General features: G+C 41.2%; 1 protein-coding gene across 7 annotated transcripts in view; it reads left to right on the top strand.

The window, feature by feature from the left end:
• The window catches only part of CFAP61 (cilia and flagella associated protein 61), a 126,215-nt gene that overhangs the window by 51,425 nt on the left and 52,700 nt on the right, over positions 1–22,090 (top strand). For all 7 annotated transcript variants that reach the window (XM_083624433.1, XM_083624431.1, XM_083624432.1 and 4 more), the window contains one exon: positions 10,633–10,760. In XM_083624433.1, coding sequence (XP_083480559.1) covers positions 10,633–10,760 — 128 coding nt within the window. The remainder of the gene's footprint in view (positions 1–10,632; positions 10,761–22,090) is intronic.

Below are 22,090 nucleotides of genomic sequence, written 5' to 3'. Positions count from 1 at the left end.
GATGTCAATCAGCCGAAGACCTGGTTGAAGAGGAACTTTTTGTGTGTCTAAGGTGTGAAGGCACCAGCCAAACCTCCCTGGGGAGCAATTGCAGAAAAGGCCAATCCTCATGCTGGCACCCTCTGGACCTTCATGAGAAGGGCCTCAGAAGATGATCTCAGGGTCCAGGGTAGGTTCATATGGAGAGAGGCTAGAATTAATGAACCTAAAATATTCATGAAAATTATTTTCAGTGGTTCTGCTCTGAGTAGGACTAACATTGGATACAACCCTTTGGTAATAAGTCTGCTTTTAAATCATCTATCTGCTGTGCTTACCGTTTAGGATTGCCACCAATATTTCTGTATGTGTGTTGCTCAATTTTCTTTGGATTTTTTCTTCCTGACAAAGCTAACTTGATTTATATATCGTACAAGTGTTTTTGTTTTATCAATAACTGTACAAAATCTGTTATATTGGAATGCTAGTCTGCAACTATTAATATTTCCATTTTACTCCAGAAAATAAAAGAATAAATATTTAGAGCAATGTATTTTCGCATTCCAGTCAGCTAGTTATTCAATTAGTAATGGTTTCTTCATTTGTCAGGACACTGCCAAGGATGCCAAGGAAGGGGAAATTGATCATGTGGTTTAGAAGAGAATAAAGGTCACAAGAAATTCCACAGATATAGGGATACCAATGGGCTCTTCAATAAGCCATAATAGTTAGAGGTGTTTCACAGGGAGAACAGATTCTTCAGCGAGAGTATCCCTTTTGGATCAAGGGGGAAATGTGGTTTAAGCAGAATATCTTTTGACAGTATTATTGTTATCCCATGTGAATAATTAGCTTGAGATTAGCTAATTTTTAATAATTGTATTTTAAACATTTATTTTCAACTTACTTTCTCACCATCTGGAAGCAGTCTGCTGTCCATCTGCCTTTTTAAATTATGAATATGACCCTGAAATAGGTGCTATAATTAACAGTAATAACTGTTCCATGATGCAAAATAAAAATGTAATATGTTTATTTAATTACTTCTTGATTCTGACCATCCATTGTTCATGTTTTATTGTATCTTTATTGCACTCTGTCAAGTTTTATTATGCACTTCAAGATTGTTGTTTCTCCTGCTGCTGCGAACGCAAAAAGGCTGCAGAATCTCTTGTTATTGTTGAAAGATTTCTCAGCTTGGTAATGGTTTATGAAATACAGGTTTGCATTTCCTCATCCAAAGACAGGTAGAATATTGATCACAGCCCACTGATCAAATGCAGCCTGAATAATGGCGTACTGGTGACCATTATGTGAGGAAAGCTGCTGTTGCACAAGCATTAGCTTATGCATTTTCAGTTTGGCAATCCAGACCTCACAGGACTCCATATTAGCAGCTCTGCTGCCCATGCAAAGCCTGGGGCTCCTGCTATGAACCTGTTTGCCTGTTGCTGCTTATCCTGTTGGCTGTGCAATTGATCTTTTCAGGAGTCTATATAGTTCCCCCAAATGAAGATTGTTTGGAGCTCAAACTTAACTGCTTAACTCTTCCCAGGAATTTGCTACAGTTTGAGTCCAGGGGTCTGTCAGCCACTTCTGTGGGGCACCAGAATATTTGGCTGTGGAAGTGGGATGTAGACCCAGATTCACAGGCCAGGCTAGTCAGCACTCCATTTTGGAGGTGGTATTAGTAGAGTCCTGAGATAAGAAAAAGTTGCTCCCCATGGGTGAGAAAGATGAGCACAAGTCTAAAGCCCTGCAGTTCTTTCAGAATTAATCAGAACCACTTTTTGCTCCCATGTGAAGGTTTCAAGGCATGTTAGAACTGAAAGAGCACTCATCTGGGCATGCAGGACCTCAGTCACAAAAGCCTCCATATTCATCTTTAAGTTCACAAAAGGAACTCCTCAGCCTGACCCCAAACTTGCACTGGTGCATGGGTCTGTTGGGGGCAGATTACTGCACTTTGCCCACATGTGGAAGAGCAGATGGACAAGTGGGTTTTGGACCCAATGTTGGCTGGATATTCTCTAGAGTTCACTTGTTTGCCAATGCATAGCAATCCCACAAACCAAAAGTCTTTTCAGAAGGCAACCTAACATTTGTTATGCATCAGAGCCATAGAGTCAGTAGTGCCAAAATTGGCAACAAGGGCAGTTAGTTTTCAAGAAAATGAAGTGGAAATTGGGTTGTTTTCGGATCAGCTGAAAATGATATAGAAATCCAAAGGAGCTGAATGGGACTTACTCCCTGATACATGTGCTTTTGAGTTCAGCCTTTTAGTAAAGCATCAATCTATGATATTGTAGATGAGATCATGTAAAACTAAGTATGGTTCAACAGTACAGCTTTAATTTAGCAAGGTAGAGAGTGATTTTCCAAGAAGTAACTGTTGCTCAAGATTCTGTTGTACGTGAGTAACAAATTGCTAATGATTTGTGTAAAACATGCATGGATGAAAACCCATTATTTATTCTACCATCACTTGTTCCATGTAGTTGATGATTTTATAGCACTAGCAGTCATGCAAACACATTTGTTTTGAGCTGATGGCTGATCATAAATTTTCTCACTGTAAATGTCAGCAGGTTTGTGTATTGCTGCCATTACATCTTGTCTGGAAGCCTGAGCATTATGCAATTATGAGGAGGCAGCAGATGGCATCATTAACAAGAATGCTCTGAATGTTTACCACTTATGTGCATGTGTGAAATTAAAAGTAAGGTGACCTATCTTCACTTTGAAAGCATGATGTCAGTAGTATACAGGTGTTAATGTTGTTTTCCATAAACTGGAATATTCATTCTGGCCTGCAAAGCTGGTTCTTTCTTCATTAACCTTTAGCACAAATCTTATGGGTTGATATCCTGCTGAATGTGATGAGAGCTGTTTGGAAAGGCGAGATAAATATTATTCTTCAAATACTAATACTCAGCAATGCCCCCAAAGCGAGATGCACATTTCTGTTTATATCCCGTTGTTGCTATTCAGTTGTGCTGTGATTATTAATTTAAGTATAAAATCTGGATGCTTGATTATATGGCACACCAAGATAGAATTTCAAAACTTATTCTATAGCAGTTCTGAAAGTAGGGAAACATATTTTTGTGTATTTCTTTTGTCTTATGTGCATTCACAGAAAAGACAGTACGCTCATCCACACTGTTGTTTAATGTGAATAGTAAGTTTCCTGTACCTCCATTGATTATCCACGATGTTCTCCTCCAGATCACTGTCATCCCACACTTCCTTCTCCCTCAGTCCAGATTTTCTCATACTAGGAATACTCTGAAAAGGAGAAAGTACAGTATGAGAAAATCTGGGTTGAGGGAGGGGAAAGTGTGAGAGGGCAGTGATTTGGAGAACATAATATGGACAACAGAGAAATAATGAAGGTACAGGAAGCTTACTATCCACATAAAACATGACCCCACTATCAGTGGGGTTCTGTGATTTAATCGTACTTTGAAAGTATGGAATTGTAGCTGTGTTAGAGAAATTATAGGCCTGGGGTATTGTAGGCAAGGTATTGTGATAGAACCAGAGGCTGGTCTTGACAAGCCAGGCAGCCTGCTGAGTTTTGGCACATTAAATCTCAGCAAGTGTTTTCTGGGACCCAGCTGCGAGTGTTTCGCAGAGGTGCAGCAGGAGCTTTCCTGGGTTAGACTCAGAACAGAAGCTCTTTCAAAATTAAATTCATATCAAATGGAAATGTCTGACATTTGAAGTCACAATATTAAGGGCTCAGAGCATCAAAGTGTTAGATTGAATTTAAGTATGTAACAACATTAGCTATACTGAAGTAGATTTGAACATGCCTTTTGAGGAGCAAAATAGTGTTTTGTTTTAATTTTTTTATAACAATAAACATTGAATATTGTATTGGAATGTGTGTGAATTGAATTAAAATTTGTGATCCTGCATGCAAAATCACATTTTACCAGTTTTCTGCATGAAGGTATCAGGCGCCTATCAAAAATAATATTTCATGCAGAGTTTTTAAAGTAAAGGGGAAAAGTTCTTAAAACATGTTTTTAAAACACAGCAGTGTTCTTAAAGCATTGCATGTAATAAGTGTAGTTCTGGGCCTGGATGCGTCACTGCTGTCTCAGTGAGGAGGTGCACAGGGGTCTGGATGCCTCTTGAGGATCAGCATGGACTTGAATTTGGAGGAGCAACACAGAGGGTTGAGGCTCATCTCTTTTTCAAAAATATAAAAAAATCACCCTTGGCCACTTTGTAAGTTGAAGGTAAGAGACAGGCAGCCCATGCCCAGCAGACAGACGGTAGAGAAAGGATCTTTCCCCATTTCTAACCTTAAAAAAAAACATTTTGTATTGGTTGTCAGATGCTCTGAAAGTAGTGCACAGATAACCTCAATAAGTTTTCAAGAAGGGTTGGAGAAAGGGAAGGGTCCCTTCCTCACAGCCTGAAGGGGATGAATGAGTCTCTTTTTCTTTCTGATGTGTGAAAGAAGGGGGCCTTGTATTCCCACTGCTTACCAGTATGGGGTGTATGGGGTGTTAGGGGAGGGATAGTATCTCTAGTGGGAGACACCTTGTACTCCTTCTGGGACAGTTTGTCTACCTTTGGTCCCCAGCCTGCACTCCGCTCTCACCTGTGGTTCCTAGAAGCTGTTAACATGTGAATGCAGCCTCACCCTGGGAAACAGCTTCAACTGGCTGGCTAAACCAGGTGAGGGTAGCCAATGGGTCTCAAATCCTCTGTGAGTTAGGGACACTCCCTGCATGTGAAGACAGGCTCTGGCAGATTGAGCAGACAAGACCAACAGCGGGTCTAGAAGGCTGTTTCTGCACATGCAGAAACATATTGCTCTGCTTTCCTTTGGAGCACATCACTGAGGCCAAAAGAAGGGTCTTGTCATCTGGGCAGCCCAGGACTTTCATATACACTGCCCAGTCTTGCACCCCAGGGAGGTCACTTCAGTGTTGTTAACGCAGCAGCTTGACTTCACCCCCAGAGGTGCAGTCGATTGTCTTTAAAGACAGGTGGATGTCGTCAAGAAGTGGTGATGCCTCTTTTGCTGCCATTGGCTTAGCTGCTGTTACATCAAAGTGTGACTGAGCAGGCAAGTGCTTCTTCAAGGTAGTAGAAGCTTCAGAAGGCAGGGTATAAATAAAAAGAAAGAGTAAAGAGGTGTGGAGGATACAGCAGACCAAGAGAACAGGAATTGAGATATTGAGGAGATCAAGGGCCCAAAGAAAGAAATGGCAGAGGAAACAGACATGAGATGAGTCTCCTCCTGTAGAGAAAGGCAGGGCAAAATTCTCAGATGAGTAAGAGTAATAAAAATGCTAGGAGACTGACAGAAGTGGGGTAGATTAGAGGAATTAGAATGAACAACAAAATGGAAAGTGGGAGATGAAGAAGGAAACTGTAGATGGGCAGTTATCAATGGAGGGTTGAAAAAAGTGAAAAGAAGTGTTGTATGTAGGATAGGCAATTTTTGTTTTTGTCTGAGGTATAGCAATACAATTCTGCTCCCCAGTATGACAATCCAGAGGGAGTGTAAAGTGACTCAATCGTGGTTTCCATGGTTACTGCATAGCTTGCTAACTGACCTCCTGCTGCCATCTTGAAGCCAACTGGCCTGAAACAACACAGACTTGAAAAGGGTTCCTGCTATATTCCATCACCTAGCAGACTTCATCTTGTATTCATTTATTGGATGTGTGTATGCATCAGTACTGTCTTGGGGAAGCCATGTTCCATACAGTAGGATACTCAGAGACAACACACTCAGAGCGACTACATTAGTAGTGATCCATTCTTGTACATCAGACTAACTTGCAGCCAGCAATTGTGTCAACAGTCCATTGTATCACAGAGTCTGAATAAGGGGAATACAACAGTTTTTGTTGATTTATTCTTTCTTGCACCTCTAATATGTTCTTTTAAAAGAGAATGAAATAGAAGATACCTTAACAGCATTTTTCAGGCAGATTCACTGTTGTAGAAGCTCAGAATGGGTGCTATAGAACTGGAATTAGCAGGTGGTTGGTTATTTGTATGGCAAGCTGTTCTACATTAAATGCCTTACCAAAAGTTTTTTTTAAAGGTATTTAAGCCACAAATAAATATTTATAGTTTGATAGCAATGTATGTACACCGATCATGGATTTGGCTTCATAAATGTATGGCCAGACATTTTGAATTGCAGAGGAAATTCTCTGAGATTTGTAAGTGGATATTTAAACGGAGGCTGGATGGGATGAAATACACAAGATTTAACTTGAGTCAATCTTACAATAATTCAATTCATCCAGAGTTTACATCCTCTCTCCTCTTACATTTCTGTAACTTGGGATGCAATTTTACCTCTTTTCTGGTTGAAAATCAGAACTGGGCTACATGTTGTGCCCATGTTGGTTGCCCCCCAAAACTCAGCCTCCCTGCCATTATGTCTAGGATGACTGAGTAGCATCTCTCAAGATTCCCAGCCTCTGCACTGTTAGTTTGGGGATAAGTGTTGCATAAAGACTCCTAGATCTGGTGGCAGATCTCTTAACATTTTTGTCTCTTCTTTTTGCATTGGGACTTCTTTTAGCATAGAGGACAAATGGTTTGTTTTTGATACCTTTCTAAAAAAAACCTTATTTGGAAGAGATAGCCCAAAAGTTAATATGTATTTGGGGCATAAGAAAAGTGGAACACAAATCATATATTGATTTAAATCTTGCTCGTTGTGCTAGAGAAAGGAAGTAGTTAATACTGGAGACACTAGCTGTACTGACATGAGATTTGCAGTATGCCCATGGGTTTGTGAAATAGTGTGCCTCTTCCCTAAAGTCCTGTGTACGCATTTTAAGTGGAGGTAAATCGTTACTTAAAATCAATGGAGTTGACTTGCCTCATGCAAAACTGATCCTTGAATTTCACACCAGAAATGTCCTCCTTGCCAGCAACTGCCAGAGAAGTAACAGGAGAGCACTCTGCCCTCCCAGGTGGAAACAATGTGACAGGCGGCCACAGTAGGAATGGCTAAGCTCAACACAAGGCCGAGTGCTTGTATTCACAGATAATAAATCTTGCTCTGTTGCATATTAGTTAATGATTACTTGTTCAGGGCTCACAGAATTGGGATAGCCTTCAAAGGAAGGAAAATGGAAAAAATACATCTTGCTTATCTTTCCCCTTCTCTTGAATCCTTCCACCATTGTGCCATATAGTATAAAAATTACTTAAAATACATACAAAATACTCAATAGTGCTTTATTGACATGTGACATGGGCATCTAGTTGGCCACTGTAAGAACAGAATCCAACAGGGCAAAATTCTTGATCCTGTGCATACTTATGTAGGAGTAAATCCCATTGAATGGAACAGGCATTAGATTGCTATGCTAGCTACAGTAGTACATGCCATTTGTGAAGAATAAAGCAGACTTGCAGTCATTTTTCTTCAGATGGCCTGAAGCAGATTAAGGAAGTAAACCCCCATACCAACCATTTATTAATATACTTTTAACCCACTTTTCAAAAAATTTGTATCCCAAAGTGACTCAGATCAATTAAAAAGAGAGAAGGGGGTCAGTGCTGCCATAAGACTTACTGTCATGGCCCTCCAGCTTCCCAGCACCACATGGGGGAAGGGAGTTCCTGGCCAACTGAGAGAGTACACAGCTCTGCTAACCCTTACCCTTAGACAAAGCTGGCCCTCCAGCTGTTTTGGGACTACAACTCCTGTCATCCCTAGCTAACAGGACCAGTGGTCAGGGAAGATGGGAACTGTAGTCCCAAAACAGCTGGAGGGCCAAGTTTGGCCATGCCTGCCCTTAGACCTTTCTGCTGCCTCCAGGTAAGCAGTTATTTACTGCAGTGCTGCTTTTTCCCAATTAGCCTAAAATGTTTCATGAGTTTCCCTAAGAACAACTCAAAAGTAGCATGTAAGAGCTTTTAGACTAGGCTTTTAAGAAGCTAAAAGTTTACTTAAAAGATATAAAAAGAAGGTAGTTCTTAGGAAGAAGGTTTAAACCCAAGAAAAGTTACATGCACACAAAGGAATCTCCCCAACTTTGAGCAAAAGAACAAAATCCATCCATTTTCTCTATCTAGACACAGTAAGCTTAGTAAGGATTGCCATTCATAAACTTAGTACCAAAGCAAGACACTGGCAGATGTAGTCTGTGACTCATATGCCCCACAATCAAGGTTCAATCAGGTTCTTGGGTATTAATTCCCAACTGCATACAGACTGTGCATGACACATGCATCTTCAGTGGGTTTTCCAGCTCCCACTTTGAACCCAGACAAGTCGGTTTGGCAAGCCACCCCATAACCCTCAAACAAACCTATACCCCAGGTTCCTATTTTTATGACATAGTATAGTCTAATAAGGTGAAGTCCATCCTCTTCACACTTACAAACTAAAAAGACAAGACATGCAAGGAAAGGGAAGTAACAGGAAAAGACAGAGAAGGGCGAGCAGTTTTTCAAGTTCAGAACGAAGTTGTAATTTAGAAGCAGGTGTTTTTATCTAATGGGGTTAGGTTGATTTTCCTTTCCTGGTGTTCTTGATGGCTCTTGTCCACCCTATTACATTTTGTAGCATTTCAACTTAAAATCTCATAGCCTTTTCCTTATTTCAGCATTTGTAGGCAGTCCAGCAGTCCTGTCACTGACCCCTTCTTCGGATACCCTACAGTTACTCCCAGCAGCTCTGTCCCATTATATCATCTACCTAGAAGGGTGGGGTGGTAGCAGAGGCCTCTTTTTAAGGCCCCCTGTACCTCCTTGCTGGCTGATAAAAAAGCAGCATTGGAGTCAAGAGCCTTTGCCCTTCTCTTTCTCTTCCCAGAAAACCACTCTCCTTCCTCTGTTCCTACCTCTGAGCTCCATGAGCTCTTCTTTAAGAGCAACGGCTGCTCCAGGCCCTGCCATTCTCTAGGCTGGGCCTGCTGAGTGGCAGCAGCTCTGGCTCCTGCAGAGGGTGGATTGGTGTCTCTTTGACGGGGCAGCCCTTGTAACCGGGCAGATATTCAGTGCATGTCTACACAACTAATCACTAATGTTAACTATCAACACACACACACAAATTTCTGAGAATTGTATTTCATATGAGTGCTAAGAATTTTGTTAGAGATCTCTTCCCATTCAACAACAATTCAGAGTTCCCATGGAAGAAGGAAGAATTAAATTAGTATGTCTGCAGTGCCGCTGTACCTGAAATACATCTTTTGAAATTACTAGGTATGTAAGCATCAAAGAATGTTGTAGAACATATAAAGGAATATTTTTAGGGACACCACTTGACTGATACTAGTCGCTGACATTGGCCACTGGATGTCATGATTGCACTGCAAAAGTATTATCAGAGGAAAAACATATATCTGGAGTTTTAAAAAAACAATTCTTAAAAAGCACACACATTTAAATTGTTAACACTTTTATCTTCAGGAATATGTTTCCTTTATTTGGATTCTGTACTGGAATTTTGTTGTTTTTCAGGCCAGCAAAGTGAGTCAGCAGCTAAACCTGTTCACAGAATCCAGTTTTTAACTCTGCTTAAAACTTTAGAGCTGCTTCAAGCACTAGCATCGTTGTGAGCAACAGCAGTGTCACACCTAGAATCACAAAATCATAGAATTGTAGAGTTGGAAGGGGTCATCCAGTCTAACCCCCTGCAATGCAGGAATCTGAATTAGATCATACAAGACAGATCATAGGACAGACCTCTGCTTAAATATCTCCAAGGAAGGAGAGTCCACTGCAGATGTAGCTGTCGAACAGCTCTTCCTGTCAGAAAGTTCTTCCTGATGTTTAGTCTGAATCTCATTTCTTGTAACTTGAATCCATTGGTTTGGGTCCTGGCTTCCAGAGCAGGAGAAAACAATCTTGCTCCTTCCTCCATGTGACAGCTCTTTAGATATTTGAAGATGGCTATCATATCTCCTCTCAGACCCCTCTTTTCCAGGCTAAACATACCCAGTTTGCTCAACTGTTCCTCATAAGGCTTGGTTTCCAGACCCTTGATCATCTTGGTCGCCCTCCTCTGCACATATTCTAGCTTGTCATTATCCTTCTTAAATTGTGCTCAGAACTGGACACAGTGTTCCAGGTATGGTTTGAAACTGCTGGAAAGATTAAGGCTTTTACTTCCCTTGATGTGGACACTCGACTTTTGTTGATGAAGCCTAGAATAGCTTTAGCTTATTTTACTGCTGCATCACATTTGTGGTCTACTAAGACCCCTAAGTCCTTTACTAGTGTACTACTGGCAAGCCAGGTGTCTCCCATCTTATATTTGTGTACTGGTTCTTCCTGCCTAAGTGTAGAACCTTACATTTGTCCCTATTGAAATTCATTTTGTTAGTTTGGGCTCAGTTCTCCAAAGCTATTTTAATTTGGTATTTATATTGGCTTGCTACAATGGTCAGCTGTCTTTCACAACAATGGCTTATCATTTTCAATAAATTTTCTGTTCTTTTCTCATAGGAATGAAATTAACTATATCTCAAATTGTTTAGTCATGATCTGTGGTGGCAGCTCCATAGAAGTACAATGTATGCCATTCCTTCAAATTTTGGAATATCTATGTATGGTTGAGACTGTTTCCTTAGTAATGCTGTTAGAAATCATTTAAAGAGTTCTCATCGTTTTGTCATCACTTCTTTTTGTTAACTCCTCTTGCAGGTAAAGTATGCATTGAACCACTTTAATCGGAAGTTGTCCTTGGAGCCTAAAGTGTCGGTGAATGCTAGAATTGTAGTAGTTGGGGCATCAAATGTTGGAATCTCCTTCCTAGAAACATTGACTTTTTGGTAAGTATTTAATGTGTGTAGCTTCTTATAATTAGGGAAATCCTGTATGCTTTAATATTTCTCTGGGTTTTTTTTTCTACATTTGAGTTTCTTCAGCTTTTCTAACTTACTTATGCTACTGTGACCCAAAGCTCTGTGTGCACATTGAGTCTTTTCCCCTTCCCCCTTCATTCCCATGTTGGGGATGTCTCAGGCTGCCTCTAATGTGTATACAACAAATAAGATTGCTGTAGGTACCTAGGTGTTTCCTGCGGCAAGCACTTACAGGGTAGGCAACATACCCCTTATAGAAAAACATTAGAAATGGGAATATTCACTTAATACCCCTCATTGCTTGCAGGGGGCTTCCTTCCTTCTTCCTTTGCAGAATTTATGCCCTGGGAATACAGAGGTGAGGAGAAGAGTAGGTTGCCAGCTAGAGAATGAGGGATGTATGATGACTATAACAGTTTCCTCCCAGCCAGAATACCAACATGGAACAGATCTGCCTAGTGCATATTGGCATTCTCAAATTAACCCTCCTACCTTTTCCCTCTACTTTCCTTCCCTTTCATGCATAGTCTTTTAAACTGGTTGCTTGAGGAAAGGTCCTGGGTCTTATTTTGACTTGCACAAAGCAAATACTGTAGGTGATTTAGAAATAAATGTGCTTGTCTATTTACATGTAGAGGGGAGGGTCACCCAAACTGGGTGTTGTAGACATGTCCGTGTGGTTATTTTAAGAAGCACATACATCTTCCCCTCCAGATGGGTGGGGTATTAATAATAATTTTAAAAAATGTTTGTGATGGGAAAGCAGTGTAACAGCAGTGTACCCATGGCAAGCGAGTTTGCCTCATAAAGTGTGGACAGTTATGCATGGGGGTTCAGATGGCCCTATATGTGAAGTGAGTCTCTTGTTCTAAGGGTAACTCACAATGTGTTTATTTAAAGTATTTTAGCCAACATTTCTAGTTTTTGCACTCAAGGTGGTCTACAGCATAAGAGTTTAAGGCTGAATCCTATGTATGCTTGCTTGAACTCAGTATAATTTACTTTTGATTAAACACAAGTAACATGACAAAACAAATAATTAGAACAATACTTGAAACCATTGTTGTTCATGCTCTCATAACTTCCAAATGAGATTACAGTGGTACCTCGGTTAAGTACTTAATTTGTTCCGGAGGTCCGTTCTTAACCTGAAACTGTTCTTAACCTGAAGCACCACTTTAGCTAATGGGTCCTCCCGCTGCCGCCGCGCTGCCAGAGCACGATTTCTGTTCTCATCCTGAAGCAAAGTTCTTAACCCAAGGTAATATTTCTGGGTTAGCGGAGTCTGTAACCTGAAGCGTATGTAACCTGAAGCGTATGTAACCCAAGGTACCACTGTACTGCAATGAGTCTGCCTTTGATGACTTCTCAGGCACTTGAGTTTGTCCAAAAATGTTTTGTTAGATTGTTGACCAAGATGGGCCATACAGAATACATCTCACCCGTTCTTAATTAAACAACTGCCGATCATTTCCAAGCACAATTCAAACTTTTGTTGCTTAGCTTTGAAACCTACACAGTTTGGGAACTAGGGTATTTGAAGGAATGCCTACAGCTACTGAAAATAAAACTGTAGGAGTCTTCAGCAAAAGTATCTCTGTGTTTTTCCTTTTTGTATACATAATTTTAGGTGAGCTTTTCATTCAGACAATTTCCCGTAGTTTGGCCTGCAAACATGCCAAATATGCACTCTTTAAGTCCTTCCAGAACCGAGCCACCATTATTTCTACTACCACTAGCATACCGTATTTTTCGCTCCATAACACGCAGATTTTTCCTCCTAGAAAGTAGGGGGAAATGTCTGTGCGTGTTATGGAGCGAATGCCTACAGATGGCGGGGGAATCTGCTGCAGTTGTGAGCAGTCCGTGGCTCGCTTTGAAACAGTAAGCGGCTCCTGTCAGCTAGCGGAGCCGGGGAGGAGGGAGAGAAGCAGAGCGGGGTTGGCTGCTTTAAAACAACCCCGTCCTCTATGTTCCTCTCTCCTCCCCACTGAGCTGCTAAGTAGCAGCAAAGCTTTTCAGCCAGCCTAGCCGGGAGGAGGGAGAGAAGCAGAGCGGGGTTGGCTGCTTTAAAACAACCCCATGCTCTCTGTCCCTGCCTGCAGTTTTTTGCTGTCCGATTTTGGATTAGCCACTGTAGGGGCTGTGTGTGTGTGTGCTTGAGCTATCGTTCTCCTCCTCCTGCTTCCCGTTCACTCTCCCTGCGCCCCTGCGCTCTCCCTCCGACTTTAGGATTGACACTCTGTGTGTCTGTGTGTGTGTGAGAGGGCTCCTTCTCTTGCTTCTGTTCACTCTCCCTGCGCCCCTGCGACTTTAGAATTGACACTCTGTGTGTCTCTGTGTGTGAGAGGGCTCCTTCTCCTTCTCTTGCTTCCCGTTCACTCTCCCTGCGCCCCTGCGCTCTCCCTCCGACTTTAGAATTGACACTCTGTGTGTCTCTCTCTGTGTGAGGGCTCCTTCTCCTTCTCTTGCTTCCCGTTCACTCTCCCTGCGCCCCTGCGCTCTCCCTGCACCCCTGCGACTTTAGAATTGACACTCTGTGTGTCTGTGTCTGTGTGAGGGCTCCTTCTCCTTCTCTTGCTTCCGTTCACTCTCCCTGCGCCCCTGCGACTTTAGAATGACACTCTGTGTGTCTCTCTGTGTGTGAGGGCTCCTTCTCCTTTTCTTGCTTCCCGTTCACTCCCCCAGCACCCCTGTGACTTTAGGGCCAGTTCTCTCTCTGCGTGTGTGTGTGTGCTTTGACCTCACTGCGCTTGTTGGGGGAGAGTGTTGGTCGCAATTTTTCTTGATTTGTCTCAGAGTGGTTACTATCATGGTTTCCTTGCCGGGGAGGAGGGAGAGACGCAGAGCCTGCTTGTTCTAAAGGAGCAAAGCCAGAGAGGAGCCTCTCCTGCATTATTAGCAGTATCCTTCTCCACACACCCCACGTGTGCTCCTTGTCCCTTGAGTTCTTTTCCTTCCCTCCCCACTTAAAACGTGGTTACAAAGCACGGATCCACATGGATCCTCAGGATTTTTGCATTGGGCTACCCCAAACTCACCGTCAGATCACATGTCTGTGGCCACAGCATGAACCACAAAAATCATACATCCACTGTTTCGTTTAGAATATTTTTTTCTTGTTTTCCTCCTCTAAAAAGTACGTGCGTGTTATGGTCAGGTGCGTGTTATAGAGCGAAAAATACGGTATATCCTACAACAAACATACAACAAACAAGCATATGTTCCTCTACAAATGCATTTAATAATATTTAATAATGCTAATTGTGGAGTTTTCATTGTGGCTTCACCTATTACTTTGTTTATTTTTTGAAATTTGGTGTCTCCGAATTTTGTAAATAAAATCAAGCCTCTAAAAATAAACAAATAAAAAATACCACAGCGGCAAAGAAGTATTATGCCACTTAAACAGGCCTGGAAAAATGAAATCAATTTCCCTTATTTAGTCCTTTTGTGGGACAAACTAGATGTGACAAAGGCAGTAATTGCAGACCTACTCACAGCGACACACACCAGAGCAAGACCTGAGCCAAGAAGGTGAACAAACTGGACAGGACAATGTTCTGGGATTTTAAAACTGGCCACAGTTTTATTGATTCCAGATATAGGTTGGATTTGGCTTTGGCATTGGGTACCGTATTTTTCGCACCATAGGATGCACCTTTTCCCTCCTAAAAAGCAAGGGGAAATGTGTGTGCGTCCTATGGAGCGAATGCAGGGGGGAGGCAGGCGGGAAAAGCCCCACACAAGCTCCGTGCGCTCTTGCGGGCTTTTCCACAGGAGGGAGAAGGGACTGACTGGCTGCATCAGTCCCTTCTCCCACCTCCCAGAAAAGCCAGGAGAAGCCGTGATCTCTTTAAAGGGGTTGCGCGGCTTCTGCGGGCTTTTGGGAGAGGTGAGGGAATCGCCCCACCTCCCAGGAAAGCCCCACGCAGCCTCTCCCAGAGGGAGAGGCTGCACGGGGCTAAAGGGGAAGCCAAAACAGCGAGCGGGATCCATCCCGCTCGCTGCCTTGGCTTCTTCCATAGCTGCTTCTTCCATAGCTGCGCGCAACCCCTCCGGCAAGGAGAGACTGCACGGGGCTATGGCTTCTTTAGCCCCGCGCAGCGTCTCCCGGCAATGAGAGGTTGCGTGGGGCTAAAGAGGAAGCCAAAACGGTGCCAGAACTTGAGAAAGACAATTTGAACGACTATCTTTCACAGGAATTTGAGAAATTTTGTTGTGTTTTTTTTAATAAGATTTTTATTGAAGTTTTACAAAAAAGAAAAGTAGAGATTCACAGAATAAAAAACCATAAATTACAGAAAAAGGAAACACACAAAAGAAAAAAAATACAGAAAGAAAAACACAACTAATTAAGAAAGATTAAATTTAAACAAAGAAAAAATAAAACCACTCCATTTTTCCAATAACCTCAATTTCATATGCTTATGTTCTTGACCTCCTCGCAACTTCCCCTTTTTGTATTCCCATTCAAATATTTAATTCAGCAAATTCTTACCCTTTATCAAATGTTTAAACTTTGTACCATAACATATACTATATCCATATTTTTCAACCAATTATCAATACCTTTTTTTGCATAATCTTAATAACTTTTATCACTAATTACCACTTATTACCAATCCAAGCACAATTTTAACACTCATTAATTTTATAGTATTTCTGAAGATAGTCTTTGAATTTCTTCCAGTCTTCTTCCACCAACTCTTCTCCCAGGTCTCGGATTCTGTCAGTCATTTCCGCCAGTTCCATATAGTCTATCAGCTTCATCTGCCATTCTTCCAGGGTGGGTAGCTCTTGTGTCAAATTTTGGAACTTGGAGCTGGATAAAGATTTTAAGATAGTGAGCGCCTTTAGACTTGGAAGAGGAGGGAGGAAAAACAGGGTGAGAGACTGTTTGGTGACCCTTCGTTCGAAAGAGGAACGGGACAAAATATTGGGTGCTCACTTCCAGAAGACTTTAGAGATTAATGAGTCCAGAGTGGAGATTTTTAAAGATATTCCGAAACATCTTCTGGATTTGAGAGTTAATTACGGAGACTTGGTGGCCTTGCTGAGAAGGAACTCTATTGCTTTCAGATGGGAGTTCCCCCAGGGACTGTCTTTTACATTTAAAGGGAAAAAGTTCAGAATCAGATCAGTGGAAGATAAGGAAAAATTTCTGAGAGACTTTGAAGAAGATCTACAAAAGGAAGCGACAGATGTGCTAAAAGCCTCGAGACCAGGAGTAGACACAGCACTACCACCTTTGGAATTTGACAAATCGAAAAGGAAGATACCACCGCAAGAACTTGACGAGCTTTTGGGAGCGACTGGAGGAAACTAAAATAACTACACCATGTCTCTGCAATTATTAAGTTGGAACATTCACGGCTTTAACTCTCCGGAGAAAAGGAGAAAAGTCTTTCACATATTGAAAAAGGAACAATTAGACTTAATTTGTTTACAGGAAACCCATGTGGTAAGGCTCCATAGAAAAGTTCTTATTAATAAAAGATTGGGTCAAGAATTTATCTCATCGGACAAAGTTAAAAAGAGAGGAGTTGTTATCTATGCAAAAGAGAGCCTATCACCGAAATTTGCTTTTAAAGATGAGCAAGGAAGATTTGTTGCAATTGAGATCCAACTACAAGGTGAAAAATATTTGATTGTAGGAGTATATGCACCAAATGAGGGGAAATCTGAATTTTTTAAGAAACTGCATGAGACATTGCTGGACTATATGGACTATAACATCATTTTGATGGGAGATATGAATGGAGTGGTATCTACTAACATGGATAAGTCGCAAAGACAGGTGGTAACTAAAGACGGCAGACTACCAAAAACCTTTTTTGAACTAGTTGACAATTTGGATCTTACTGATATTTGGAGAACTAAGAACCCCCTTGGAAGAGAGGGAACATTCTTCTCTGAAGCCAATATGACCTGGACAAGAATTGATCAAATATGGATAACTAGAGGACTGGCACCTAAGACACGAAAAGTGGAAATTTGCCCAAAAACTTGCTCCGACCACAATGCAGTGAAGATGGAGATGAAACTAATGCCAATCGGTTCTTTTAGATGGAGAATGAATGACACCCTGTTTAGAGACCAGGAGGTGACTAAGAAGGCCCAAAAAACTTTGAGAGACTATTTCGAGATAAATTTGAACACTACGGTGGAAAAAAGAACAATCTGGGACGCAGGCAAAGCGGTCATGAGAGGGTTTCTGATTCAACAGAATGCAATAAAGAAGAGAACCCAAAATGAGAAAAAAGACAAAATTCTGGAAAAAATAAAAGAAGGAGAGAAGAGACTAAGAGCGAAACCAAAATCCCAAGAGATTCTGAGAGAAATTAAGTTATATCAAGTACAATATATGAAAATGATAAATCAGGAAGTGGAATGGAAAATTAAGCAGATGAGACAAAAGTCCTTTGAATCGGCTAACAAATGTGGGAAACTGCTAGCATGGCAGATGAAGAAAAGACAGAAATTAAATACTATTACAAATTTGGAGGTAAATGGAAAGATCATACAGAATCCATTGGAAATTAGAAACTGCTTCCAGAGATACTTTAAACAACTCTACACACAAGGGCCACAGAAAGAGGCCGAGTTAGACCAATTCCTGAGGAAAAATGGATTACAAAAAATTTCTCAAGAAAAAAAGACATTGTTGAGTGACAAAATTACAGAACAGGAAGTGGCGGGTGCCATTCAAAATATGCAGTTGGGTAAATCTCCAGGACCAGACGGTTTAACCTCCAAATATTATAGAGTTTTGAAAGATTGGTTAATTCGGCCACTAATGGAGGTGTGCAATGAGATATTAGAGGGGGAAAAGGCGCCGGAGTCGTGGCAGGAAGCTTACATTACACTTATACCGAAAACTGAGTCTGAAAAGACGCAACTTAAGAACTACCGCCCCATATCCCTCCTTAATGTGGATTACAAAATATTTGCTGACATTTTGGCTAATAGGTTAAAAAAAGTACTATTGGAAGAGATCCATAAGGATCAAGCTGGCTTCCTCCCGGGTAGACACTTGTCGGACAATACAAGGAACATAATTAACATTTTGGAGAAGTTGCAAGTGAATATAAATACCAAAGCAGTTCTAATCTTCATAGACGCGGAGAAAGCCTTTGACAACATTTCTTGGAGTTTTATGAAGAAAAATCTTCAGGGGATGGGGGTGGGTCAAGGGTTTGAAAATGGTATAAGTGCAATTTATTCAGATCAAAAGGCTAAATTAATTGTTAATAATGTGGTGACACGACAAGGCTGCCCAATTTCCCCATTGTTGTTTATATCAGTCCTGGAGGTACTATTGAACATGATTAGAAGGGACCGTCTGATTAAAGGCATTCAGGTCGGAGCTAAGCAATATAAATTGAAAGCATTCGCAGATGACTTAGTCTTAACATTACAGGAGCCAGAATCTAGTTCGAAAAGAGTTTTGGAAGTGATTCAAGAATTTGGGCAGATGGCTGGTTTTAAGTTGAACAAGTCAAAAACTAAAGTTCTTGAGAAAAATTTAACGCCGATCGAGAAAGAAAGGTTTCAGAAGGAGACAGGCCTAACAATAGTAAAGAAGGTCAAATATTTGGGGGTTAACATGACTGCTAAGAACTTAAACTTATTTAAAGATAATTATGAGAAATGTTGGTCAGAAGTGAAGAAAGACTTAGAGATATGGTCAAACCTGAAGCTTTCCTTGTTGGGCAGAATTGCGGCTATAAAAATGAATGTATTGCCAAAGATGTTATTTTTGTTTCAATCCTTGCAAATTCTAGACAAAATGGACTGTTTCAAGAAGTGGCAGAGAGATATCTCTAGATTTGTCTGGCAGGGCAAGAAGCCCAGAATAAAATATAAAATACTAACTGATGCTAAAGAAAGAGGTGGATTTGCCCTGCCAGACCTGAAACTTTATTATGAATCGGCCGCATTTTGTTGGCTGAAAGAATGGCTGCTTCTTGAAAACACAGACATTTTGGATTTAGAAGGTTTTAACAATGTTTTTGGGTGGCATGCATATTTGTGGTACGACAAGGTTAAAGCTCATAAAGCATTTAAAAACCATATTGTCAGGAAAGCATTGTTTAACGTCTGGTTAAGATATAAAGACTTATTGGAGAATAAAACCCCAAGGTGGTTGTCACCAATGGAGGCAAAGGCACTTAAAAAGTCCAATATGGAGGCCAAATGGCCGAAATATTGGGAAATATTGGAACAAGAAGGAGAGAAATTGAAATTGCAGAGTTTTGAGAAATTAAAAGATAAGGTGCGAGATTGGCTGCACTATTTTCAAATAAGAGAAGCCTATAACATGGATAAAAAAATAGGTTTCCAGGTGGAAAAATCAAAATTGGAAACTGAGTTGTTAGAACCCAAAACTAAAATACTTTCAAGAATGTATAACTTGCTGCTAAAATGGAATACGCAGGATGAAACGGTTAAATCTGCTATGATTAAATGGGCACAAGATGTTGGTCATAACATTATGTTTGCTGACTGGGAACAGTTGTGGACCACAGGTATGAAATTTACGGCATGTAATGCCTTAAGAGAGAATATTATGAAAATGATATACAGGTGGTACATGACCCCAGTCAAGCTTGCAAAAATCTACCATCTGCCCGACAATAAATGTTGGAAGTGTAAAGAAAATGAAGGAACATTCTTTCACCTTTGGTGGACATGCCCAAAGATTAAGGCTTTCTGGGAGATGATATACAACGAAATGAAAAAAATATTTAAATATACATTCCTTAAGAAGCCAGAGGCCTTTCTCCTGGGCATGGTGGGCCAATTGGTGCCAAAGAAGGACAGAATTTTCTTTATGTACGCAACAACAGCAGCAAGAATTCTTATCGCAAAGTATTGGAAGACACAAGAGCTACCCACCCTGGAAGAGTGGCAGATGAAGGTGATGGACTATATGGAATTGGCAGAAATGACTGGCAGAATCCGAGACCTGGGAGAAGAGTTGGTGGAAGAAGACTGGAAGAAATTTAAAGACTATCTTCAGAAATACTATAAAATTAATGAATGCTAAAACTGTGCTTGGATTGGCTATAAGTGGTAATTAGTGATAAAAGTTAATAAGATCATGCAAAAAAAGGTATTGATGATTGGCTGAAAATATTGATATAGAATGTGTTATGGTATAAAGTTTAAATATTTGAAAAAGGGTAAGAATTTGCTGAACTAAATATCTAAACGGGAATACAAAAGGGGGGAGGCGTGAGGAGGTCAAGAACATAAGCATATGAATTTGAGGTCATTGGGAATAATGGATTTGTTTTTATTTTTTGTTCTTTGTTTAAATTTAATTTTTCTTAATTAGTTGTGATTTTTTTCTTGTATCTCTGTGTGTTTCTTTTTTCTGTAACTTATGGTTTTTTTTTATTTTGAGAATCTCTTCTTTTCTGTAAAACTTTAATAAAAATTTATTTAAAAAAAAAATAAAGAGGAAGCCAAAACAGTGAGCGGGATCCACCCCGCTCGCTGTCTTGGCTTGTGCCATAGCCGCCGCAACACCTCCAGCAGGGAGAGGTTGTGCGCAGCCTGTACGCTGCTCTTTGGGGCTGGGGGGAAAGATTTTTTTTTCTTGATTTCCCCCCCTAAAAACTGGGTGTGCCCTATGGTCCAGTGCGCCCTATGGTGCGAAAAATACGGTATATATCCCTCACAGACCCGCTGGTGGAGGGCTATCACATGATAGCCTCAAGCCCAGGATTAATGGGTCATCTGCAAGCTGGAGGTCAACACGTATGACCGCCCCAAGCCACTAAAGGAAGCTCTATAGCACATCTACCACATGCCTTGGCTTTCAGACAGAGACTTCCTAGAAGATCCCTCTAACAGTGTAGCATGTTATCGCACAGTTCTGAGGTGAGAGTGATGCACTACTGCAACACACACTCGTTGTTAGACTAGAAGGATTCCACCTTATCCGCCAAAGTTGTGACTGCTGCTGTGGGGAAGGCAAACATGCCAAATGCCAATCTGTTTGGAGGAAAATTCCTTCCTGGTTCTGAAAAGCGCAACCATTACTGAACCACAGCAAAGTCAATGAATGCAGTGCCCTAGAAGGAAAAGGTTAGCACACACAAACCCACAGCATCATTGAATATGTGGCAGGTAGGGAGGGTTGTTTTCCGGCCAACTGCAGTCTCTGGGATCGGGTTCAGCCAGCTTTTATCAGGTCCCAAGCCCTGCTCACCTGACCTGGCCAGATTGGCCAGAATTCAAATGAACAGGTGGCGGGAAAGCCTGCCAATCTTCAGCAGCTGGCCTAGGAATTTCCCAAGGGCTGACCACCTAGCCCTGGCATTGCTCCCTGGGGCAGGACTTCGGCACGACAGGCCACAACAACCACCCAGTGTGTGATGAGGGAAGTTGCATCTAACCTTATCTTCCACCTTGCCTCTCTATGCCTTGTGGCTCCAGAGGTTTTTCTCTCAGCCCAGCTCACTTCCAACTTGGTTATGAGAAAAGTGGAAAAATAAAGAAAAATGAGAAAATGGAAAGCTATTGAGGTATAGTGGTTAGTGTGTCTGACTGGGACCTGGGAGACAAAGGTTCAAATCATCACTCAGCTATGAAGCTCACCAGTTGTGGGAATTAAATGAGGAAAGGGAGACCCATGTATGCCTCCTTGAACTCCAGGGAGAAAAAGGTGGGATATAAATGCAATAAATAAAATAAAGATAAAAGTGCTAACACTAGAGCAACTGAACATAAGGAGGTTTATTTCCCTTTAAAAATTAGTCAACCTGCCTTAGATGTAAGCAAACATGTTAAGAACAAACTTAGAATATAATCATAGAATTGCAGAGTTGGATCATCTTGTCCACCCAGCAACCTCCAAGGAAGGAGAGTCCATAACCTCTCAAGGGAGTCCATTCCACTGTTGAACAGCTCTTACTGTCAGAAAGTTTTTCCTGATGTTTATTTAGAATCGCCTTCTTTGTAACTTGAATCCACTGGTTTGAGTCCTACCCTCTAGAGCAGGAGAAAACAAGCTTTGTTCCATCTTCCACATGACAGCCCTTGAGATATTTGAAGATGGCTATCCTATCTCCTCTGAGTCTCCTCTTTCTCAGGCTAGACATACCCAACTCCCTCAACCGTTCCTCATAAGATTGTTTTCCAGACCCTTTATTATCTTGGTTTCCCTTCTCCATAGCAAATGTACCCTCCAGATGTTGATGTGCTCCAACTCTCAGTATCCCTGAACACTGACCATCCCCTTGGCTACCCCTGCTCTATGCCATACAATTTAGGCCTTTTAAACT

Source organism: Podarcis filfolensis, assembly GCF_964270895.1.
Source record: "Podarcis filfolensis genome assembly, chromosome: 7".
Classification (NCBI taxonomy): domain Eukaryota; kingdom Metazoa; phylum Chordata; class Lepidosauria; order Squamata; family Lacertidae; genus Podarcis; species Podarcis filfolensis.
This window is presented reverse-complemented; position numbering and strand designations above follow the sequence as displayed.